Below are 25782 nucleotides of genomic sequence, written 5' to 3' on the forward strand. Positions count from 1 at the left end.
TTTGCATTTCCTTTATAAATACATAGGGGAGTAAGAATAAAAACAGAAAATGCCATAATCAACTTCACTTGGGGCTTTTCTGAATCCTACATGTTTGAAAAAAAATAGTTTGATATATTTAAGCAAACAGGTGCAGACAGTTTGGCCTTCTGAGTCCTACCTAGGGCAGGTCTTTCTTGGGCTGCTGAGTATTAGATAAGAAGAAGCAAATCCAATTCAGGCACAGAATGAAGATTTTAACCCTGATGTATCTGCTGCTGTTGTACATTTATGCTTTGGGAAAGTCAAAAATCTGGGCCGTAACACTGGGCTCCCTCACAGGGTTCCTGGAAAGAATAGCTTAGAATGGTCTCATTTTTAGATACAAAAAGAATATCTTAAGTACATGGTGATACAGTTTGTGCTTGTGATTGCAGAGCATGCTACAGGTATTCAAGAGAGGAGGCCTTTTTGCTTCCAGAATTGTATGGCTTGAGCTTTGCTGGCTTCTGCTTTGCCTCCCACAGAACATCTCTGTGTCCATCTAAAGTGGGAGAAGAGATGTTCGGAGGGTGAGGGGAGAGCTAGCATCAGCGAAGGAAGGGGAATCACGCCTCCAGCCTCTGACTGCCTTGGGCCACCCACCTACCCACCAACCGTGCACTCCATGGCCCCAGCTGGTAAGCCCAGATTTTCCATGGAGCGCGTGGCACCTGTCCTGCAACTCCCCCTTACTCACTCCCACCCTGTTCCTCCAGTTATAATGTCAACAGGGGTCTGTGACCCCTACCTCAATCCTGCCTCTAGCCTGAAATTGGCATTTGGACTTAAACTCCCTGGTCTTCAGACCCCAAATCTCTGCCTCTTGGACACCCATGGAGCCAGTGAAGGGAATTTTTTCTACAGCTCCAGTCTGTAGAATCCAATCCAATCCTGGCTAACTGGTGGCATCTTCCCACCCCCTAAGAGGATTTGGACAGATTCAATGTATCACAGCTGGCGTCTCCTCCAACTTTTAGCTGTCCTCCAACTTTTCAGGTCAAGGGCCATGTCAATGAAGCAAAGACTCTATAACTGAATCCCACTTGCCACTCCACCAGAAAAGCCTTTTATTGTCAATGCCTTACTGGCAAATTTAAGGCAACGCTTTCCTCGTGCTTGTCATTCAATAATATGCAACAACAAATATTTACTAAGAACCTACTATGTGCCATGCACTTACACATTATCTCATTAAATACTTATAGCAACCTTGTAAGATTCAGGGGAGGAAGCAAAGGATTAAAGAGATTAAGTAACTTGCCCAAGGTCACATAGCTAGTAAGTGGCAGGGCCAAGTTCTGATGCCAACTTAGACTATACCCTGCTGCCTCATTCTATAAATACCTATTAAGGGCTTAGTTATTTGCAAGATGTATTGCCAGCCTCTTAAGGACTCAGCCTTCATTAGGGCTTCTGGGGAACCCCTCATCAGCTACTCCACGGGCCTGGCTCCAAGAAAGTGAACACTCCACAGCCCGCTCATGACTCAAGGGCTTTTGGGAAAGGTGGTCAGCTTCTGGTAGGAATGAAGCTCTGTTTTCGGTCCCTTTCAAGGACCTAACAGGAAATATCTTGCTTCAGCCTAAACTGCTGAGGGACATATTCAAGTGGATGGCACTCAGCAGGTTTGGAATACCACATTCCTCAAGTGCTCTAAGTTTCTGAGCAACCGTGAAAAAATTCCATAGTTAGACTTCTCTTTCTGGATACTCACTGACAGTGACATGGGAATTAGGTAACTTAATAGTGTATCTGTCCCATACGTACAAAACGCTTCACAGAGAGTGAGTCCAGAAACTTCGTGGGGGACTGGTTCTTGGATACCTGGAAGACACTGCTGGCTCCTCTGCTAATTCTGACTACCGCCCGTTTGAGGGACTGATAATCCATCCCCCTCCTCCCCTAACTGAAACCCTCTTTCCTCCATTCTTTTACCTTTATTGCCAACTCCCCACTCTGTGAGCCCTGGCAAATGTGTCTTCGTTTTTTGATCTCCTCTCTCCTTGCTCGGACCAGTTCATGGCTGTGAGATCTGTATAGCTGTATGGGAACCCACACTGAGAAGGGCCCTGTGGTTGGTTTAATGCTCTGCTGTCACTGACTTGAAATTCTTAATGATTTTTGAGCAAGGTGCCCCACACTTCACTTTGCACTGGGCCACGCAAGTCATGTAGTCAGTCGTGCTCCTTGCTGTGGACACTGAGATAGGGAGAAGAGTCCCACCGCACAAGGTAAGAGTGGTGGGATAGCTGCGGTCCCTCTCTGGAACTCAGCAGGCACTTCCACATAGAGACCATCCATAAAGGTGGATCCAACTGATACTAGCTCCACCGTCCTCAGACTCAATTTCTTCATCTCTAAAATGGGGACAGTAGCACTTACCCTTGCATGTCATTGCAAGCACTGGGTGGGATCATGTATAAAGTACCCATCAGAATGTTTGATATACAATTGGTGTTTGCTTGATGCAATCCATGGAAGACAGCAAGTGCAGAAAACAGAGTTTGAACTCTAGAATTAGAAGCTAGCTTAAATCATATCAGCCCCACTGCTTAAAAAGATGTATGACCTTGGCCAGGTGACTTGGCTTCTCCCAGCCTCAGTTCCATTATCTGTAAAATGGGAATGTTAGTATTTACCTTGTAGGGCAGTTTGGGGATTCAAATATTCTAATGTATTTAAAATAACTAGTTTATCACTTGGCATGTAGTAGGAGCTCAAAAAATAAGTTCTTAGTTTGGTTCCCTTACAACACAATTTCTGCACTCTAAGCAATTCATTTACAAGTGATGCTAGGATACGACCATTAATAAGTGTCTTATACTAAACAGCTTCCTGTATACTCTATGACCTACAACATGTAGCCTCCTTGTATGTGAAAATCATTTTGTAAAAAATATTTGAGGCTTATTTTTTCTTTGCTAGACTATGAATTCCTTGAAGGCAGGAACCATGTCTTATTTACCCTCGTGTCCTAGAACAACTTCTAACACATTATATAATCTCAGGTGAATTAAATCTCTCTTTCGTTTATGCCAATGAGATGGTAAATTTCATAACATTCCTAAGTTAGCAATTAGTAATTAGCCTGTTAATGATTAGGAAGTAGAATGAACTCAATATAGCCCTATCCCTGCCATTGAAGGTCTTCTAATACTTGACATCACACCTGGCTCATCATCCAGCATCCTTGGGTCTGGTTCTTACTCCATGAACAAAACGATTCCACAGGGAACAACAGTTTTGTGCAACCAACCACCTTCCTTGCCAACAAACAACCTATGTCGAGAGGCCACTGGGGGAAGAATTTCCTGAAACCCCAACAGTTGAGTCATAATTTGATGCCTCTTAGGACTCAAAGAGGGCTCAGAACTGTTACTTTTAACAGTCTGAGCGGTTATGGGTCCCTTCAAGAACCTTCTGATAGTTATGGACATTCTCTCCAGAAAAATGTACTCAATATCTTACATACAATTCCAAGGTGTCTTCAGAGCTCCTGCAGCCCTTGTACCCAGGTTAAGAATTCTTGTTGTAATAGCGCAGAAAACCGAATGAGCAACGCAAAAGATTCAAGTTTCCTGATAAATTCTAGCCCTGACTAGTCACATTCCCTTGTTCAAAACAAAGCAAAACAGTTACAACTCCCTAGATTTAACCTCAGGGTTATCCCTGAGGACCTAGTCCCAGGCATTAACAGTAAGGGCATCCAGCCAAGCAGTAACTACTCTTTGGAAAACCTAAGTTTAGCTGAGTAAAACTGAAGCCTTGTTTGATAATATCATTTACATTTCCAAATCCCCGTATCAAGCTTTCTTCCTATCCCTTGTGGCCCTTCCTAAATTTAGCTGCTGGTGTAATGGGGTAACCATGGCAACAACCACCTGCCTATTTAAAACCATCTCCAAAGCTAAATAAGGAATCCTGGAAAAACATGGCTGCTCGCCTGCCTCTCAGTGGACAAACTGGGCACTCCTGGGTATTTTCAACATGAGCAAGCAGGCAGGGTAGAAGCAGCATGAACTCAAAGTTCTTAATAGGAAGTGTTCTGGGACCTTGTGAAACAGGGCCTACCTCTACGCCACTATGTCTTCACTTGTTAGTAGGCACGTGGATTTACATGCAAATCCCTGTGTCTGGCATCCTTAGGCGATCATATGACCTTGACCTCAACCAGGTTAAGAGTAAGATGCACACCTAACTGCAGAGAGTAGTCTTGTTGATGGAAACTGGGAAGTGGGGAGGAAAAGCAGTCATTCAGATCACAGGGAAACTGTTCATACTTTGGGTTGAAATGAACAGTTACAACTTTTTTCTGACAGAGGTATCTTTCTAACTGTACTTAATCATGTGGATAATTGATGATTGCTCTATTTATGTCATATGTTGACCTGTCTATTGATTTTTGGAGTATGGAGAAATTCTTCCCTCCTTCTGCTTCCTTGCTCTCTACAAACTACGGAGGTTTTGCTTCTTTCCACTAAAGGAGACCACACAACAGACCACACTGAATAGCTTGCTCTTGCCCAAGCAGGCTGTTTTCCATCACTCCTTTGGATCTTTTGGTACATTTGGTTCCTTCTCGCTGGGTTGACCTTCTCTTTCTGTCAACCTGGAAAGTACTTACTTGTTTTCTGTGTCTTGGTTCAGGCATCTCTCTAGTTGGAAATTCCATGCCCTTGCTTTATGTCACCTTGATTCATATCATTTAACACAAATCACTCTGCAATGCTGCTTTCCAGTCTGTCTCCACCCCTGCACTGTGAGCCCCCTACACATGTCTATCCAAAACACCTATACAACAGTGCCTGGTACTGTTTTCAAAAGATACATTCATTGAGTGAATGAACAGAACCCCCCATGGGTTTCACAAACATTTGGCATCCTATCAAGCATGTGTGCATGAGTATGCATAATGCTATCTGTGTAAAAAGAGGACCTTAAAAGTCTGGAATGGATGGAAGAGAAGGAGTATTTTTTTTAAAGTGATTTTTTTGGTGTATATATTAGAGTGAAAAAGATTGTGAGAAGAGCATCAGTTGATCTGTAAGTCTGTGACTATAATAGGAGTAGGGGCTGAAAATATACATGTTAATAGTGTTCTGTGAGCTGACTTGGTGTGTGTGAAAGTACATTCTAATAAGGTTAGCTCAGCTACTATTAGACTCCACAGATCACTTTTCCTGAAGTCATAGTAGCTTCATTACATTCAGTTTCTGACCCCGGAAAAGACTTTCTGATTCTTGGTTAACCTCCCAGCCATGGGGTCCGGGGAAAGGAGGAGGGATGAAAATGATGGAGGTCTGTGGGAGTGCCTGGCTTTAAACGAACGTGTGCGGGTAACACTGGACTTCTGCTTGGCGGGCTAAATAAAGTCAAGTCTCTTAGACTCAATCTGAGCCCAAATTAATACCCCCTCTCCTCCCCACCTGCCTGAGGTGGGGGGTGGGATCAAGTGGTCACTTAGATAAGCTCCAACAAAAAGGAAAGAGAAAGAATGCAAATTAACCACCGAGAAGAGGAAAAGGAGGAAGGGAGAAAGGTAACTGAGCAATCCCAGGGTAGCTATATGCCACCCGCCGGCAGAATAGTTTGACTTTGCAAATGATCTGGTTTTCTTTTCTGCTTGGTTTTTGGACCTCACAGCCTGCCTTCACAGGTGCGCGGGCTGAGGCTGGGCTCGGGTGGGCTCCCCGCCTCTGCAGGGCCTCCCTCTGCTGCCCTCTGCCGGCAGGGAAGGCGGAGGCCGAGGCGCCGCCCTCTCGGCCCTCTCGGCCCTCTCGGCCCGGGACGCGGGCCGCCACCCCCCTCCTCTTTGCGACGAGGGGAAGCTGAGGCCTCTGCCCCCTGCAGCCCCTCACCCGAGGAATCAAGGGACTGGGGCTGGGAGCAGTTGGTTTTGAGAAAGCGGCGCGCCCCAGGAGGGGGATCCAGTTAGTCAAGCGCAGACCCCCACTCCCCAAGGCGGGCGCACCACGCCCTCCCTCCTGGCCCCAGGCCCTCCCTCTGCACATCACCCTCTGCGAGGGGACAGGCCACCAGACTGCGGCAGGTTTCTGACACTGCTTTCTTTTTGGAAATGGAAGCCCTCCTTCCGGCAACGTGGCAGGAAAAGCGCTGGGCAGCCGGGCCGAGAACATTTCGGTGAGAGCAGGTGGAGGCCTGGGACAGGACCGTGGCCGCGCGGGCAGGGCAGGTGGGCAGTGCAGCCCCGGCTACACCCGCTGGGCCCTCTTACCTGCTGTTGAATTTTTCAGGGTGTTTCTCTCTCATCACGTGGAATCTGTGTGCGATGGAAGCATCCTGAAAGGCAAAGGGACAGAAAGCAGATCCCTGGTTAGTGGTCCTGACCCTGCATAATGTGGAAGGAAAGGAAGCGAGCACACGCTCTCACCGAAATCCCCCAGATCTCACAGGGGAGACCAGGGAGGCCCCCACAGAGGCTGGACACCAGGTCCAAGGTTAGGGGCGAGTGCCCCCCATCCTGTTAGAGCCTGCAATGTTCACTCTCTACCCGCCCGAGTTCAGGGAGAGCGAAAGGGGACGCGGCTGCCCTTTGGGGGCAGGGAGCGTGTCTGGGTCTGTGAGCAGTGAGAACGCAGAAGCCCACGTGGGGCTGAGTGTGAGTGTTTGCAAATGCCTCACCCTATTCACTCTTTAAAAAAACACTTTGTATTCTGGAATATTCATAAGAAGCTGCAAAAATAGTACCGAGGGTCCCTGTGTCCCTTTCACCCAACTCCCCCCAGTGATAACATCTTACATAACTCTCTAAACCAGAAAACTGATGTTGGTAGATGCTGTTATATATTAACTCTTAATCATCCATATCAGTAGATAGAATTGGTAGCATTGGATAACAGGCTTAGCAGATAATTAAAAATATATTTAAACTTCTGGCTTCTGCCTCTTGATCACTCCACGGAAACAACTCTCCCCAAGGTCAGTAAGAGTCTCATTATCACATTCTATGGACACTTTGCTGTCCTCCTATTAGCACATTCCTTTGCTGCACTCTGGCCACCTGCTCCTCAGAACTCACAGTTAGGATAGTTCTCATGTCACCATGCTTCCGGGCTCCCCATGCCCGGAGCAGGACTTCACAGCCCTGAGCCCGTTCTGCAGCCTACACTCCATGCCACGGGCCATCTCGAGTTCTCACAGTTGTTACTAGCATGTAGCTGCTGATGTCTCCACAGTGTATCGCTCTAGAACCAAACCTGAATTTCAGTCCTAAAACTGAACTCATCTTTCTTCCTCAAAGTTGGTCCTCCGCCCTTGTTAATGGTCTCCTTCTCCAGCAAAAGAATGTGCTACGCCCCGCCTTCACCGCTCAGGCCTCCCCCCAGCACATCTGGGGGGGGGGCAGGTGGTGGGTTTTAGAAGTAAACAGGTTAATTGAGCTAGGAATGGTGGGGGTGGGGTGGGCGAAGGTGGGAGGAGTGGCGACAGAACAAGGGAGCTGATTCAGATTTGTGCAGGGAAAAAAAAGATACAGAAACTCATTTACTGGACTGTGTAGCTAAAAGAAAACTCAAATTCCACACGGTGAATTTTCAGCTAGTGCATATTAATTCCTTTTCTTGATATGGAAATTCGACAAAAGAAAATTTCTGAAAAAAATTTTTTTTAACATCAGGAGGTGTAGCTCAGTGAAGAAGCTTATTTTGAGCATGTGCTGTGTGTGGGGAGTAAAATACAGGCTAAGGGTGGGGACAGAAAATCCAGAGGGAAGTTGGGGGCAAAGAGGAGCTTTTGTAATATTTGCACTTGGCAGAGAAGTAAACCCAGCTAGCAGCCCCTGTTGAAAGGCGGACAGGGCAAGTCAAGGATATGGGCTTATTTTATGGTTGGCAAACACTCTTTGCTGAAACAATGTATCAGGAATTTAACATTTTAACTCTAGTTATTGATTTCTTTGTTAGTTTTTTGTTTAAGACACATCAAGAGTTGAAGTTTAGGCACCCCTGTGGACAACGGTGGGAGAGGTGCAACACCTTGCGGGGGCCTCTGTCCTCTGGGCCTATCCAGCCTGCACAGCTTCTCCAGGCAGGAGCGCTTCATGCCCCCAGTTCCCTCCTCTGAGCAAGTTTCGTGAACACTCTGAATAAGATTCATGTGACATCTGTCAAATGCTTCTTTAGAATTCAAGAAAACATTCCATCTACTTGTGTTCTTTTGAAGCACTAATTTTCTTCTGTCAGGGAAAAAGAAAGAAGAAAGAAAAGAAAAAAGCAATCACATGTTGCCTGGCACGATTTGTACTTCACTGTACCCTGCCCCCAACACTGTTATGACTGGCTCCTGTTTTTTTAATTCCCTGGGATATGTGCACAGGCCCCTGCCCTCTGTGTAGTTCCGATTATCCTTGTTTTGTTTTTCTTTTTCATAACTAGGTTTTGCAAAGCTTCTTTTCACAAAGACCAGCCTTTACAATATTACTAGTTAAGCATGTGGTTCCTAATTTGACAGTGTAATCCCATGGTAAATACACAAAGTGGTTAGAGGGAGCTGAGCAGGTCCTTTGCTGTTCAGTTTTGAAAAGGCAATGCTGGTAAAGACTCTGACCATGTTTCTCTACCTGGGGATTAAAAAGAGAGGCAAGATTCACCTCCATCCTCTTCTGGGCTTCTCTGTGCCAGGCACTGAGCTAGCTGGCTGTACTTACATTCAGTAGTGACTTCATTTAAATTTTAGAAACCAGTGCTACCATGGTTCCAACCCTTCCTTGTAATAATTCCAGCAAAATGAGACTTCTGTTCGGACGGTGCAGGTGGAGGTGGGAATTGCACACCCATTTCTGATGATCTCATTCTCCAGGGTCCTTTCTATGAGGTGTGGGGTGAAAAGGAGATAAAAGCAGTATGGACACATGGCTACTCTTTCCTGAACTAAAATTCCCAAGTGCAGAGTTGGACAAAAGATTCTTGTGCCCCTTCCAAATATAAGCAGTAGTCATTTGGACTCTGAGCTATTTGGATGTCTAGGCCAGTCCCGTCCAATAGAAATAAATTTAAAAAATTTTAGTAGCCACATTAAAAAAGTGAAAAGAAACAGATGGAATTAATTTTAATAATACATTTCAATTAACAAATATTATCACTACAACATGTAGTTAATCTAAAAACCATTGAGATATTTAAAATTCTTTCACACTACATTTTTGAAATTTGATGTGTATTTTATACTTATAGCATCTCTCAACTTAGAGTAACCCCATGTCAGGTGCACAATAGCCACATGTGGCTAATGGCTACCATACTGGACAATGTAGGTCTAAGTCACTTTGGCAATCTATGGAGATAAAAAAAAAAAAACAGAAAGGAGACAATAAGACAGATTATTTGGAATTTGGCTTGTTCTGAAAAATGACAGCAGACTGGGGAATGAAAAAGAGTGTAGACCCCTTGTCCAAGACACCTCTCAGGGGGTCCCACTGTTCAAGTACCTTCCTGGCTCTCATAGGTGACAGAGAGGAACCTGAGGCTGAAGGAATTTAAAAGGCTGCAGGGAAATGATGACTTTCTGACAAATTCCTTAATGGGTCTACCATTGTGGAAACTTAGCTGGTAAAGTCTACTAAGTACAGAATGTAAGGTAGAAGATGGTGTGTGGGTTAGTGTAATGACTGTGGTCTCTCCTTGGCCCCTGGGTTCCCCTAGCATCAGAAATAGATTTCATTGACTCAAGGGATTAGCTGTTTACTTATCCTGTTAAGGCTCAGTGAAAGCAGAGCCTTTGAGGTGTTCAGAATTACACATACCACAGGAATTACTTTGCAGCCCCAAACTTCCTGTCATTGATACCTGGCCATCCTGACATTTCTGCAAATCCAAAAATAAAGAGCAGGGATGAGGAGGCCAGAGAAGTCAGAGGAAGTAGCGTCCTGAATGACTGTGTTTAAAATCTCCTGCCAATGGGTGTTATCAGGTCTCAGGGCTGAGAAGGCCAAAAATCTCAGCTCTTCATTGGTGGGGAGCTGGCGTGTCTTGTGGGTGATGGGAATGTGGTGACAGTGAGGCCCTCGTCACTCTCTCATTAGGGTAGGAGTCTGCCCTGTTTATCCCTCCATCTATTAAATGGGTTCTATTGGCACCAAGAGGAGTGAGTGAACTCAGCGGGGTGAATTCTTTACCACCTAGGGACACCATGGCAGCGGTCATTGTCACCACCTTTACAAATGCTGGGCAGCAGACATTTGATGTCAGTAAGATACTCCAGGTCCTCCAAAAGAGGAGAAGACTGCAGCTCTCTTTGCCAAAGGAGTCCGACTCTAATCATCTTAAGGAAGTAAAACTGGGGGTTGGTTTACATACTACTTCTCCTCTTACAAAGTTTGGGAAGTCAAATAGGGAGCAAGAGCTTCTGCAAATGTCAGCCCCAGATTCTCTTAGGGTTACATGTTGGCTACTTGTTTTCTCAAGAATTTCCCTTTCCAGCTTTTAAAGAGTGAGCACACAAACCCTGCAAGCATTTTATTGAGACAAGGCTAAGGGTACACTAGTGAGATAAAAACAATCCTGGTTCTTCACTGCTTTGCAATAAAATATTAAACACGCACAAGCTAAAGGTACATGAAAAAAAACAGAAAGATTTTGTGAAGTTCTTCATAATTTGAAAGATGAACCAATTGGATTATTATAGGTCAGCCCAGGGCAAATAAATATCTTGACCGCTGAATGAAATGGAGACTCTGTTCCTATGCATTTCCCTTTTTGTTTTTTTTTTTTTGCCGAACCGCACAGCATGCGGGATCTTAGTCCCCCGACCAGGGATAGAACCCGAGCCCCCTGAAGTGGAAGCGCAGAGTCTTAATCACTGGACTGCCAGGGAAGTCCCTCTATGCATTTCCTTGGGGGACAATTAGTCTGTATTCTTTCCTTCTTTTCCTCCCTCCCTCCCATCCCCCCACCCACTTCCGTCTTATTTGTAAGAATGAATTAAAACCATGCTCAGTTTTGGCTTTTGGGATTAGGGCCTGGTTATCTAGCTGAGGGGAAGTTGTATCTTCCTTTTCGGCATGGTCATCCATTTGGTCAGCAATACTAAGTGAATGTCATTTTTTGCATATGGCGCTTGGCACACATGGACAGGGAGGCCTTAGGAGTCCTGTTTTTTCTGGCAGCCAGAGCTGGGCATGTTAAGAAAGAGAAGACTTGGGGCTGAGGACTCTGAAGGCAGCCGTGGGTGTAACCTGCCATCTAGAAGCTCCCAGGCAGATCACCCAGTCTTGCGGCTCAGCTCTCACTTCTGGCCCATGGCTTACAGGTGCTGCTTTCCCCTCCTTTCTATCTTTTCTCTCTGTCATCTACTTCAGATCTGGGCTCTGCTCCTGTGAAGAACCACTTCCTCTGACCATCCTTCTCTGTTCTAACGGGTTGTCTTCACTCACTGAGGACTTGATTGGGACTGTCTGCATCACAATTATCTCAGGGGCTTGTTAAAAATGCAAATTCCCAGACCTTGCCCGGACTAACTGAATCAATATGAATCAGGATCTGTCACAGGGGTGGAATCTGCATTTCTGACAAAGGGTACAGGTGGGGTGTAGGCGAGCCATCATGCACTAACTTTTAAGGCCCGCCCCCCACCCCCCCAGTGCTGCTGCATTCGGCAGCATGGAGATGGAGGGCTGTGCAGAGGCTGCAGGGCTCAGGGTCCACAGCTAGGTGGGCTCTGGAACTCGACTCTAGTGATTCCCGGCTCTATCACTCACCAGCTTGGACTGGTCTCTATCTTTCTAAGCTACAGATCCTTCTTACAAAATATAAAAGGGCAAGGGCTATACCCACCAATAGGGACACTGTGCCTGGTGTGCATTAGGTACTCAGTACATGTCAGCAAGTTATCCTCTGGTTTAGGAAAAGGACACGAGTTTCTGTCACACTGTAAAGATGGGAAGCCCGTGCTCCAGAAGTCCTCTGACCCCCGAACACCAGACCTGTCAGTCAAGTCTGATTTGCAGAAGCTGAAGACTGCGTGAAGTGGAGCCTGAGCAGGTGGTCCCAAAGTAGAGGGGCTTTTGAGTCAAGAAGAGGAGGGAGAGGTCTGCCTAGGTCACTGGGGGAGGAGCTGGAGGGTGCTAGGGAAAGACGTCTCCCCCCCCATGAGGGCAGGGGAGCTGGGGAGATAAACCATATCAGGACAGCAGAGACCCCTGAATATGTTTCTCGTCCAGCGCCCCCATCCTCTCAGAGCCTGATCACGGGTCCAGCAATGCCTCTCTCTTATGTTTCAGTAATAGAAAAAGAGGGCGGCATTGGGAGTCAGAAAATGAAGGCAAATCCCTTAGTCTAATCCTCTATTTCCTCACTTACAGAACGGAGGTAGTACTGCCCTCCAGTGTAATCATAAGAATCAAAATATCTGTGAATACGGTAAATTTTAAATCCCGTAAATATAAGGTATTATTATTCATTCCTTTTCTCTTTCACGGTTCTCCTTTTAGTTTTCTTATTAAAAAACAAAACCCTTTCCTTAACCCTGCTCTTCCCTCAAGCTACCTATCATTTCTCTTTTTCTTTCCTTTTTTTAAACCACCAACATTTGCAAAAGAGACACAGGTGATGATTGAGAAGATCACACAGTCTTGGTCTGGAGGGGCTTATGTGCATATGAAACCGGGCAGCATAATTCCCAAGACAGAGAAGCAGAGAGGAAGGAACCTGGCTTCGGAGCAAGGCACAGTGTGTGTGCGCTTCCTCGCCCGGTGTCCTGAGGCTTCATCTGTAACATGCGGATGGTGGGGACAATAATCCCCACCTGCAGGATTGCTGTGAGGACTAAAGTCTAGCACGTTGGAGAGCACACAGTAGGTGCTCAATAAATGCTAGTATCTTTGTTGCACCTTCCTCCCAAACCCCAGTTCTATTTATGGAAATGATCGATAACTTTTCTCCCCAGTGCTGTCCCCAACAGTTTGGGAAGCAGTGTCCACCCCATGCACTTTGGACCAGAAGCTGAGTTCAACAAAACTAACTGAGCTGTGCTACATGTGATGGGAGCTAGGGGAGGAAGAGGAACATGGTGCTGTCCTACTACCGTGTGTGTGTCTGTGTGTGTATATGTATGGGTGCGTGCGTGTGTACGTGCACGTGTGTGTTTCAGGAGGGCTGAGACAGGCACATTAAAACAATCCCTTCAATCTAAGGCAGAGGTGAGCACAGAGGGCTGTGGGCGCACCAGGGGGAACACGGAGCTCAGCCTGAGGGGTCAGCCAGGAGGAGATGCCCCAGAGGCTTATGAGCACTTGGATTGTGGGGCGTGGGGCTGGGATGAGGGGAGAGAACAGGAGAGATGGAATTCTGAGAGCTAAGCCAGTAGAGCCAGCTTGAGACAACGTCTTCCCTGGAGGATCAGAATTTCCAATTCTGGAAGCTCACCTGAGAGTCTCCTTCTGACCTCAGCCCTTGGTTATTTCTTGGTGTCGCTTTTCTTTAACTACTTCAAGTTATCCAAAGGGTAAATAGGTCTTTTGAAAAATGTGCTGTCTTTTGAATGATAGGGACAGGAGCTTCCTCCATAATCATGGGCGGGGCTTGGTGCGATAAGGATGTCCACGCCCAGGCCAGATGCAAGGATGCCTGGACCTGAGTCGAGGCTGGGGGCAGCCGGGATAGGTAAAGAATAGGGACCCAGAGGGGACAGTGGAAGACTAGAACCCTTCCTGCCCACCCGGGCACTTGTCTCCCATTCAGAAGAGCCATCCCTGGCCAACTCACCACGCCGATGGAGAAGTAGTTGTTCATGATGTTGTACGGGACCTGGTCCCCATTCTCCACCTCCTCTCTGGGGATGACTTCCAGATGCCAGCGGTCCAGCATCACCAAGGGGCTCTGCTCAATGTCCTTCAGGATTTTTGTCAGGCTGCCGCCTTCATAACCTGTGGAGCACAGCACTGCATTTACCCCCAGAGCAGAAAGGCTAAGTTGTTGCTGATGCAGCGGTCAAGGCAAGGAACCCCTTGGGCATCTGGGGCCAGGAGACTCCCCAGTGTGTCTGTGGGCCAGAGCCACTCAGGTTGCCTGGGCCACAGAGAAGGAGAGGACAATACGGAGTAATTAGAAAGAAGCTGGGGTGATCTGGAAGCCAGAGTAACAGAGGTAGGGCTGGGTGCTGGCCAGAGATGGGCAGGCCTGTGTAGCTGAAGTGAGCCCTGGGGAAGTGGTGGGCTGGATGGTCGGGAAGCTGCCATGGGAGAACTAAGCATCTGTTCCAGGACTGTGTCATGATGGAGATGGACAGCACCGTAGGCAGAATTTTAAGACGGTCCCCACATTTCTTGCCCCCCGGGTATATATACCGAGCAAACCCCCAGGACCTGTGGATAAGATGGGATAGTCACGGTCATGATTTGGTATATTACATGGCGCAGCTGACTTCAAGAAAGTGAGATTATCCTGAGTGGATCTGACCTAATCAGGTGTGTCCTTAGACAGTCTGGGCTTTCCCTTAAGAAATAGATTTGAAGCTTGAGAGGGATTGGAAGTAGGGGGGATTCTCTTCTGCCAGCTTTGAAGATGGAGGGATCCATCGGGCAAGGAACACGGAAGGCCTCTAGGATCTAAGAGTGGTCCCAGCTGACAACCAGCAAGGAGACAGGGACCTCAGTTCTACAACCACAAAGAACTGAATTTGGCCAACAACCTGAATGAGCTTAGAAACAAATTCTTCCTCCAGAGTCTTCAGAGTGGAGCGCAGCCTGTTCAGTGCCCTGATTCTACCCTGTGAGGCCCTGAGCAGAAGACCCAGTCACGCTGTTCCAGGACTTCTGACCTACAGGACTGTGAGCTGATAAATGGATGTTTTAAGCCTCTATGTTTATAATCATTTGTTACTATTATATAGTAGCAATAGAAAATTAATGTAGCAAGTGAACTGTAAGTGAGAAGTTAGTGGGAGAGACAATCTTTTATTTCAAATAACACTTCCATGTTCCTGCTTACCTTTGGGACAACCTTGAAGAGTATTTTCAAGGTGTCAGGGCTCTAGTCCGCTCCTTAGGGGATGCCTCACAAGACAGCAATGATACCAACAAGGTAGCTGAGGGCCTTGATGCCATCTGGGAGCACAAGTCTGTGAAATTTGTGCCTCGCTATGCTGCCTAGACGCCCAGCGCGTGGGGCTACAGGTCTGCCTGTCCCCTCTTGAACAGAGGGTCCTTCCCTCGCCCAGTGTGTGGTTGAGGACCCTGGGAGCTCTTCCCATGCCTGCCAACTTCCTTCTAGGGCTGGCTCCTGCTTGCTCTGCCCCTGCCCTCCCAAGCATGCACACTGACCGCTGCCGGCCTGGTCCTGGCTCACTCTCGGAACTGATCCGCCATCTGGAGTCTCACCCCAACTCTGCCTGCCAGACTGATCTGTCTGCTCCAAGTGCTGACCTGAACCTCTCCACTCTCTGGAGCACGCCCAGCCCCACAGGGGCTGTTGCAGTTTGCAAAGTTCTCCTTAGCTCCTGCCCATTGCCCTGTAAGCCGGCTACCATTCTGAGTTCCCCCCTTAGGTGAATTTCAAAATGAGGGCCCCTGGCCATGGGGCCCTAAGATGATCTGGATGCCCCTAGTAGCTGGCGAAGTGGCTTTTCGGTCTGCATTCTGAATCCTAATTCAGAAGATCAATAATTTCGACAGGGGGAATTTCATGCAGAAAAATCCCTAAGTGAGCCCCTACTGGGATGAACCCTGGAGGGGAGACAGAGGAGATTCTACCCTAAAGTTGACTTGTTCTACTGGGGGAGGCAGACTCGAAGCTGAGTTTCAGGCTGATAGTAAATCTAGTGAGGGGTAGACACAGGCCTCAGCATGGAATGGAGGTTAAGGAAAACGTATGGAGTAGAGATGATTCCAGAGTTGAGTATTACTCCGTGGGATGTGATCCCTAAGAGGGAAGTTCAGCCTAGCTCTGCAGAGCCTCCCTGTAGACTGGAGCACTTGTCTCCAGGGTAAGGCCTCTCCCACGCACACTCACCCCCTCCCCAGCGGAGACAGCGGGCCAGGTCATTTCCCGTTCCAAGAGGCAGGACAGCCACGGGTGGATGCTTTGCGAAGTTGGCCTTATCTGCAACCCATGAAGAGGAAGAGAGAACCATATGCCATGTGATTATAGAAGGCTCAAGTTGTCTAGTTATCCCTGATCTAATGCTTGAAGCCCTCCATAGCATTCTTTGTTTGAATTCTTCTCCTGATGGGGAACTCACTACTTCCTAAAGCCATCTTTTCCATCTGCAGTGTGTTAACCACTGCAAAGGAATCTTTCAAATTGAGTTAAATTTGTCTCCCTGTAACTTGCACCTGTTTATCCTCATTTCATCCTAATTCTTTCCTTTGGGGTGAAAGCATATAGCTCAAAAACATTAGTTTGCACAGTTTTAATCTTTAATGATAAGTAGCATTTACCCCATTTATCCCTCAGACAGACCCTGCAAGGTATTATCATTCTCATGGATGAAGAAATGGAGGTTCACAGCGGGAAAGTCATTCCACAGCCAGGATCCAAACCCAGATCTCTGTGGCTCTAATTCCATGCTCCTCCTTTCTTCAGAGGCCAGGCAGGCGCATAAATAGTAAAACAGGTGGGTCTGAGATATCAGAAAATGGTGGGGCACTTGGAAAACTGAAGATGCCTCGCCTCAAGTCATTCAGGCTCAGAAGCTTAAAAATAACATTGTGTCTAATAAGCAAAACCCCCAGGCGTTATTTGGCACCCAGCTACCAGTTTGCCACTTCCACCACCTCCCAGACCTGCAAACACACCGATTCCTAATCCTATCTCCCATGATGGTTGTAAAGGAGCATCAGACTGAACTGTTAGAGAAAGCACATCAGAACATGTATGTTTTAATCTGGCTGTAGGTCTACAGCAGCATGTTGGCTGAGCTGGGAAAGTTGAAGGAAACTAGACACCCACTGGGCTCCGGAGGACACCACTTACATAAACCTCAGTGCATCAGGTGCCGGGGGAGGATGTGAGGGATGTGATTGGGAAGCATGGCTGGGGGTTGAGCGGGGAGTGATGCAAGAATCAGCATCCTGCGTGAGGCTCATGCTAGGGCTGTCCCAGCAGAACAGGTGTTCATAGATGCCCCAGGTAGTCAGACTCATGCCGGAAGTGGCTGAGCTTAGGCAAGACTCAGGGCTGAGGTTACCACCAAGAGGGTTGAGATGGAGTAAATCAGTGGACTCTCTCATTTTCCCAGAACACACAGTCCATGTTTATGCCTCCCTGCCTTTGCACGTGCTCTTCCCTTTGCCTGGAAGGCCCTTGTTTGCTTAGGTCTGCCCCTTCTTCTGTGGTTCCCATCCCAGCAGATCAACCATCCTCACAGTGTTGAGGCTAGAAACCTGGATGTCATTCTAGATTTTTCCTTCACACACCAATTTCTATATGCTGTCCCACATCCATTTACACATCAATTTCTATATGCTGTCCCCTTGATAGCTCTCCAGGCAATCTCTCCTCTCCATCCCGCGATGATGGCTGAGTTCTGGGACGGTACGATTCTTTCCCACTGCTATTGCTGCAGCAGACTCCTCTCTGCCTTCTCGGCCTCCAGTTCCACCCCCTGGTGTGCCCTCCACACTTCCACCCAGGCAGGAGATCCTTGCACCATGACCTGATCACACTGGTCCACTGCTTTCCCTTCTGCCATGGCTCCCACCACCCCTTAGCATGCAGCAAAGCCCTTCCTGGCTCTGCCTTTCTCTCTAGCCTCATCCTTCTCACGTCCTGCCTCCCACTCGACATGTCAACCTTGCTGAAGTGCTTTCAAGGCCTTAAATCACAAGCTCTCTATTGCTCAGCACAGAGCCCTCCCTGGTTGCCCTAGTCTGGACCTGGTGCCTCTCCAGAGTGTTTCTTTAGTACCAGGGGTGATCTCATCACACTGTCTTGTAACTTACTACTTGTTCGTTCCCCAAATGTCCTGTAACCTCCCTGGGGGAACTATATCTCATTCACCATAGTATCTCCACACATATTTACTGAAGGCCTAGGTGCCGTGTTAGGTGCTCTGGCTCTAAGAGCAGGCAAAAAAGCCATGGCTCCGGCTCTCATGGTACCTACAGTTGAGAGGGAGAGATAGCTATTAACAAGGTCTTCATAGAAATGATGCATAATTTCAGATTCATACTGGGAAGGAAAGGAGTGTGGTCCTGTAATGAGTTATCAGGGAAGGCTTCCCTGAGGAAGCCACAGTTTGGCTGAAATCTGAAGTAGAAGCTGACCAAGCAAAGGCCAGGGGAGCAGAACAGACAGGCCCTGTGGTAGAAGGGACACTGGTGCCTTCAAGGGTCTGAGAGAGGGACTGGGTGTCTGGGTCTAGAGGGAGAGGATGGCGGTAGGAAATGAGGCTGGGTGGGCAGCTGCTAGACCACTTAGGGTCCTGTGGAGCATCTGAAGAGTTTTTATCTTTATCTAAGAATCCTGGGAAGCCACTGATGTGCTTTGCACACATCACAACCCCACTGACATTCAGGAATGACCACTCTGGCTGTAGCAGGACAGCACATCAGAGAGAGGACCGAAATGGGGCGGCGGAGAGCACAGAACAAGCGCTTCAACCTCTCTTGAATGAATGAATGAAAACTGTGCAGTTATACCTTTTACCCTTGTTTTTTAATCTTTGGGCCACTAACCTGTGAAAAAGCAGATCACCTCACATGACCTTTCTGTTCTGGGCAGCGTATAGCACCTGTGTCCTCTGCAGCTGAATTTTATAAAACTTATCAGCAAAGCCTACTTTCTCCTTCCCGATGGAGAGGGACCCGTGCAAGCAGCTCCAGGTACTGCAGCCATCCACCCCCTGCTGATCAGCTTCTCCTTCCTCGGCTCCCAGAGGACGCCTCCCTCCTCCCACAAACAACTCCAGAGCCCGAGGTGACAGGAGAGCGTGGGTGGCTGCTTGGCAGGGCTGTGTCCATGGAAACCAAAGTGCCTGTGGGGGAGTAGATGTGGCAGGTGTGCGGGGTGCCGGTCCCCCTCCTCCAGGTGGTCTGCTTACGTACGACCCCTGGGGGCCCAGGCTTCTCCACACTGTTCAGGGTCTATCCTGGCCCATCCTTGACGCCTTCCTTTCCCTCATCTCCCACGTGAAGTCTGTCAGCAAATCTTGCTGGCTCCGCCTTCAAAAGACATCTGACTCCTCCTCACCACCTCCTCTGTCACTACTGTGGTCCATGGCACAGTCCCCCCTCCTTGGATTACTGCAGGAGCCTCCTAACTGGTCTCCCAGCTTCCGCCCTTTTCTGTTTCTGTAATCTGTGGTGTCCCTGCTTTGCTTAAGACCATCCAGCATCTTGGGACCTTCCCAGTATGAAAGCCACATTCCATATGTCCTACATGTCCTAGTGACTTGGCCCTGCATTATCTCTGCTTTATCCCCTGCCACTCTACCCTCACGCACTACACCCCAGGCACGCTCTGCAGCCCTCCCACTGCCTTTGGCAGCCTGGCCTACTCCTACCTCAGGGCCTTTGTATTTGCTGTTCCTTCTACCCTCAGGCACCCGCAAGGCTCACCCTCCTCCAGGTCTCCATGCGAATGTCATCTGCTCCTCCAGGCCTTCGGAACCACCTGGTCTTAGATTGCAACCCCACTCCCTCCGCTGAGCTCCCTTTGCCCCTTTTCTACTATGTTTTTATCACCTTCTGACACACTGTATGTTTCACTTATTTCTTTGTTTATTGCCTGTCTCTTCCCTCTAGAAAGGAAACTCCGTGAGGGTGGGATATTTGTCCTTTGTTCACTGCTGCATCACCAGTGCCTTAAGGGGAGCTGGGCACCTGGAGGTGCACAGGTAGGATTTGGGGAATGAAGGACGAAAAGACCAAAGCAGCGCAGGGCTTGTTGCTCTGGGTCATCTCGGACTTCGATGACCACCCTCCCCAGCAACACCCCTGGCTGCTTTCCTATGCTTATGTCCCATGTCCCAGTGTTTATCTGGGTGCTCCAGGGTTAGATCTTGAATATAGCCCTTGTCCCAGAATTTCAGAGTCATTCTCCATCATTTACTGGTGGTGCTGTGTCCAAGGACCCACAGATCCAGGCAGAGCTGGACTAGACCCAGGCCTCCTGATACCCAGCCTGGGCCCTCCCTACCCTCCCTATAGCCTTTTGGATCTTGGCATATTGGACACAGCCCACCGTGGCGCTTCTTTGCTTGCGTTCATCTGTGCTTTCTAGATGTGCTTTCTGGGCTCCAGCTCCAGGCGTTCATCTCAAGGTGTCTTGTCCCGGGCTATGCAGCAATGCTTAGCTCTTTGGCTTTTATCCAGCACCCTGGACCTGCCTGGAGTCCCAGTCCTGCTCCTTCTCCCCGCAACCCCCCATCTGGCCCGTCCTGCAACTGCCTAAACCCCGGCCATGACAGCTACTTAAGAAGCAAGGCCTGAAACTAAGCTGTTACATCTGTACCAGTGGGAATCCTTCCATTATCTTCTTTTATTCTTTTTTCCACCCAAAGTAGATATTTAGTCAAGCACTGGTCCAAGAGTAGAAACAAGGATGAACAAAACATGGCTCCATTTCTCTTTCTTGTTTATTGCCTTCCTCTGACTTTAAATATATTTATGATAAGTCAACTGCAAAGGCCCTTCCAGCCCATTCTTACCAATGCAATCCAAAATCCAGCCAACCGTCCCATCTCCTCCGCAGGCCAAAACACGGAAGTCTGGAGTATCACGGAAAAAGTTAAGTCTGGAAGTAGAAAGGCCAAAATGGTTTTGTTTACAGGCTGACCTTTGACACTCCTTGAGTCAGAGTCCCCCGCCCGCTCCCTTCCCTGGGAGTATGTTATGACCTTGATTCCTTTTGGGGTTGAAAGGGTCACTTAATGTTATGAAACCAGAACCTACTAAGCAATGCCATTGAGTATGAATCCCATGGAGCCATCTTTGTATAAGGAGATGCTGACTCAACATTCAACACAGAAAATGGTTTTCTAGAAATTCTCTGTGATTTAGGCAGAGGAATCCATAGTTTGCTTATTTTGGCACTGATACAACTAACCCCCAGCATTCTGACTCCTCTCCAGCTCTCTCACCTGCTCTGTCCTCACGACCTCCACTTTAAGTCAGATGCACTGAGCTGGCTGGATCTTCATCCCACCCAGACCTAAGTGGAGTGAGCACCATCTCCCCTCAGGGGCCTTAATCCTTTAGAGCAGGGCTCTTAACCTGAGGTGCATATTTAAGGGGTCTGGGAGTAGAATCCAGAGGGCTATGAACTGGAAGATAATGTTACACTCTTGTCTTCCCTAAGCTCTAAGTGAAATTTAGCATTTCCTTCAATTATGTATGTAGGCCACAAATCACAGAGGTATTAACAATACCTGTGACTTTGTTAAGCAGCTGAAATCACAGGTATTTCGATGTTTTACTACAGTTGTGGCAGATATTTTACATCACTTCTGCTCATCGCTGCTTTTAATTTACAATAGCTATTAGACCTGTCTCTGGAACTTGCTATATAATGTCTTAGTAAATCACATATATTCTCCTATCACAAATTTGTTTTTTAACCTTTTGATAACTGTTCTTTTCAATATAATGAGTTTCCCTGTTACTCCTATATATTTCATTTTATACATTAAAAAATATTATCTTAATATTAAGAAGTGGTCCGTAGACTTCATCAGACTGCCAAATAGGTTCCTGGTGCAAAAAAGGTTAAGAACCTCCGCTTTAGCACAGACATGACCTGTGGAGGCCTTGAGGTGGGGCTTGAGAAGCTGAAGCTCAGTATTTCCTCTTTGCCCTGCATGGTGATCTGAGAAGACCCCTTCTGAGTCACCAGTGCATGCATGGGCAAATTAACATCCCCTCCCCTCCCTTTCTCTTGCAGAACTCTGCTCTCCTGTATGAAGTGGGTTCTGAATGGAGGCTCCCTTCAGCTAGACAGCCTGTCTGATTACAGGCTGACATGTGCAGCAGAGAGAGATACTCAGGGCACAGTGGCTCTAGAAGTAGCTACCAGGCTTGTCATCTTGGGCAAAACCAATTGAGAACAGATGCAGTTAAGTGAGAGTACTGTCTGTATTCAAGGATTAAAATGCCCTAAAAGAGAGCCGGCTGGTAAAGGTATTTGTGGGCTGCTGCTCAGTCACAAGTCACGATGGAGCAGTAATTGGCAATCATGGTGACCGTGATGGCACGCGCAGCCGTACGGGTGGGCTCTATTTTGAAGTTAGTTTTACAGGTAAGTCACGGCAGAGGTGTTGAATCTACATTCCTGTTTCTTTTCCCTTTACTGGGTCTTGCACCAACCCTGCCATTAATAATAGCTTTGTGTCAAACCAAAGACAGGGACAGAGTTCCTTTTTAGAGTCCTTACTCCAGCCCCTATTAAGGTCTTGCTGAGCCCAGAGTAGAAATGCAGGTTCAGATGTTGGGCAAAGCAGCTGTGTGTTGGAAAGCCCAGCCTAGCAGGTGCAGGTCTGAGGACCTGGCACTGAGATAGCTTTGGGCCGGCTGGCAGATGTCTCTAGTGCGCTGTCTCTGGCTGGTAAGAAGGTACCAGTCTTTGGGTACCTTCCAGCCCTAATGCTGGAGGGGCCTCTGATTACAGGGCTCATCATGTCCGCCACCAGCACAAGGACCAGCTCCTCCCGTAGACCTTGGGTTGAGCTGCAGAGGGGCTGCCTTGTCTCCTCTCATTGTTCCCCGTCTCCTTGACACTTTGCTGATGAGCAGGGAAATAGCCAATAGGCAAATGACAGGAGGAGAAGGGTCAGGGGGAGCTTAACAACCTCAAACTTGGATGATCCAGGAAAGAAGTGATTTCATTGAACAACCAATTGTCTTGATCCTTACAGGCCCCCACAACAGAACATGCAGTGGAACTCTGAGTCAGCTGTACAGATTTCTGAAACACGGACAGAGAGTGGTAAGAAAACTCTTTCCTTCTCCCTGATGATTCAGTATGAAGATACCAGCTAATACGGCCTTGCAAATAAGTTAAAGTAATTTACCAGCCCGCCCTTCTTGTCAATCCAACAAATGACATATGCAATTTCTCCCTCTTACAAAATCAACAGCTTTTTCTGGGATAAAGTACAGGAGGCTACTTCCCAGAGTTAGCCATAATGGGTGGTCCTGAGTATCTCCAGGAGGAAGTAAGAGTAGATATGAGGAAAAGAAGAGAAAAGGAGTGAAATGGCAGGAAGGACAAGTCCACTGATGAAAGAGACAAAAAAAAAAGTGACCCCAAAAGCTATCTTCTTTAGAGATCTAAGGGGGCGGGGGAGAAATAAGAAGTAAAGATCGTATCTCCATACCCTGGAGTAGGCCCCCCATTGTCCAGGTTGAAAACTTGTTTGGGGTTGAGCAGACAGTGGAATTTCCGAAGAATTCTATGGAAAAAAAAAAAGAAAGAGAGAGAGAGAGAGACCAAGACAGAGAAGGGGAATGTCATTGTGAGAAGTCACAGGAGGGCAAGTACCTCTGCAGCCCATTGATGGTGGGAACGTGGGTCCATTTATACCCAAGAGGGGAGAAGAGTGCATGCAGGCCCTGCAGACCCTGAAGTCCCAGGTCTGGCTGGCCTCACCCATGCCCTCACCCCATTTCAAGGTCTTCCCCACCATCCAGGACTCTAGTCTCCAACCCCAGGAGTAGCACCCCTTGCACAGAGGACAGGACAGAGCAACCCGGAGAACAGAATTTCCATTCTCCTAAAGCCTTCTCCTTCATGGAGACCTTCTCCCAAATGTTCTATATGTTCTAGGTAGTATGATTCTGCTCTTTGTGGGCTAGACAAAGGCACCAAGGGACCCTCTATGGAAAGGTCCCCCAAATCCTGGGATCAGGAGGACACGTAGGACGTGGGGTTGGGGCAGAGGAGGGCTGGGGGCAGTGACCACATCTAGGCTCGGTTTCAAGGCTCCAGCTTGAGGCTAATCAGGTCAGCTCAGGAGGGGTGCTCTGCCCCTAGGACTGGGGTGGGGGCTCTCATAATTCTTGCTTAAACCCTGTTTATTATTTTTTAAAACCTGGATTCCAGATCACTCTGCCATCTGTTCACTGCCCCAGAGCTGAACACTGGGAGGCAGAGCTGCTCTGCCCCTTGCCACCTCTCCCCTCCCCTTCTCTTGGGGCTTCCCACAGACTGGGCGTTCCCTTCACTGATGAGACGGGTGCCCTGCTTTCTCAAGGGTGGGATAGGCCAGGAGGTCTCAACCAGGCGCCTCTGCCACGTCTCTTAAATCAAGAAAAGACTTGCAAGGCTGGGAAGTTAACGGACGTCTCAGAACTTGGTCTGATTCTGGGAACCATAATAATGGCCCACGTGACAGGCCCTAGGCTAGCACTGTGTTTATTTTAATGCTCACGAAACCCCTGTGGGAGGAGAAACGATTATTACCTCCATTTTACAGAGGAGGAAACCAAGACACAAGGACATTAAGTCCCTTGGACCAGGTCATCAAGCGGTCTGTGGTAGGGTTGGGATTGGACCACAGGTTTGCCTTCTCCACAGCCCACTCGGTTACGGTTGGCCTAGCCTCTCCATCTCGAGAAAGAAGAGAACATACCTTTCTCCTTGTCTCCCTCCACTCTTGGGGTTCACCAAAACCAGCAGGGGGTGGGTACCCGGGGTGGGGATGATCTTATACTTAAAAGGCAAAAGAAAAAGAAATTAGCTCTGTTTCAGCCAATAGGAGGAATGCGATGAGAGTGGATGCTGAGACAGTTCCCGGGAGAGAAGCGGGTCCAGGCATGGAGGAGAGGAGGTCAGGAGGCAGCAGGTGCTGGTCCACTGGCTGAGTTTTCTGAGGGATTAAACAGCTAAGTGTCTCCAGCCTAACGGCCTTTAAGTAGTGTTAATGGTGACAGGCATTTGAAGTCGGGATCAGAGATGGGGCAATGGCATCAACTTCAAATTATTCACAATGGTGTGGCATTGTGCCCATAGCACAAGATTAGATTTTGTGAGGGATACAACTGATTACGATCTTAAAAGTTAGGGCCATCTGGTCCTACACCTAAATAAAATAACAGCCATGGAGTTAACTACACTTCCACCCCAGTACCTTCCATATCCACATTTCCAGCCCCCATTTTCCTCCAGAGCCCTGGTTCCACATTTCTCACTGTCCATTGGGTACATTCAGCCAGATGTCTCATCAGAACACGCTCCAAACCGGACCTATCTTCTTTCCCCACAAAACTGGCCCTCTCTCCTGGCTACTCTTATTATTCATCCCGTCATCCAGGGAAGACCCTGTCCTGCCAATTCTTTCCCTGGAATGTCTCTTTATCTCCGGCGGCTGCCACGGTGCCCACACTGCTCGGGCCTTGCCCCCCTCAGGTGAAGCCCTGTATGCTGCCCCCATGCAGTTCCTTCCCAGGACATCACTAGTCATACCACTCCTGCTCAGAAACCTTTACAGACGTCTCATTACCCAGAGGATAAAATCCAGATCTCCTAAGCTAGCATGCAAGGCATTTTAAGTGCAGCCCCAATCTACTGTTCTCTCTTAATTACTCTAACCTTCACTGCAGTTCCAGCCAAGCCTGGCTATTACCTTCTAGGGAGTTAATTCCCACCCCTTGGGGCTGCTCACACTGGTTTCTTCTCCTCCTTAATGCCCTGAAATGCCCACTTCCTTCTTAGCAACCTCTTAAAAAAGAACTCCTCATTCTCTGGGCCCAATTCAAGAGCTACTTTCTCTATGAAGTTTTCCTTGATCACTGCAACGAAAACTATTGCACTTGAAGCATATATTGATATGGCCAAAAGGTTCATTCGGGTTTTTCCGGAAGATCTTATGAAA

The 25782-nt window shown here is 47.9% G+C and overlaps 1 protein-coding gene across 7 annotated transcripts in view; it reads right to left on the reverse strand.

The window, feature by feature from the left end:
* Positions 1 to 25782, reverse strand: part of DGKG (diacylglycerol kinase gamma) — a 203295-nt gene that overhangs the window by 79338 nt on the left and 98175 nt on the right. For 5 of the 7 annotated variants that reach the window (XM_057545820.1, XM_007195260.2, XM_057545815.1 and 2 more), the window contains 6 exons: positions 24541 to 24620; positions 23287 to 23361; positions 20623 to 20708; positions 15984 to 16073; positions 13740 to 13900; positions 6257 to 6321 (listed from right to left, as the gene is read on the reverse strand). In XM_057545820.1, coding sequence (XP_057401803.1) covers positions 6257 to 6321; positions 13740 to 13900; positions 15984 to 16073; positions 20623 to 20708; positions 23287 to 23361; positions 24541 to 24620 — 557 coding nt within the window. The remainder of the gene's footprint in view (positions 1 to 6256; positions 6322 to 13739; positions 13901 to 15983; positions 16074 to 20622; positions 20709 to 23286; positions 23362 to 24540; positions 24621 to 25782) is intronic. The other 2 variants (XM_057545817.1, XM_057545819.1) reach the window with 2 other exon arrangements.

The sequence above is a fragment of the Balaenoptera acutorostrata genome, chromosome 4 (genome assembly GCF_949987535.1).
Source record: "Balaenoptera acutorostrata chromosome 4, mBalAcu1.1, whole genome shotgun sequence".
NCBI lineage: Eukaryota > Metazoa > Chordata > Mammalia > Artiodactyla > Balaenopteridae > Balaenoptera > Balaenoptera acutorostrata.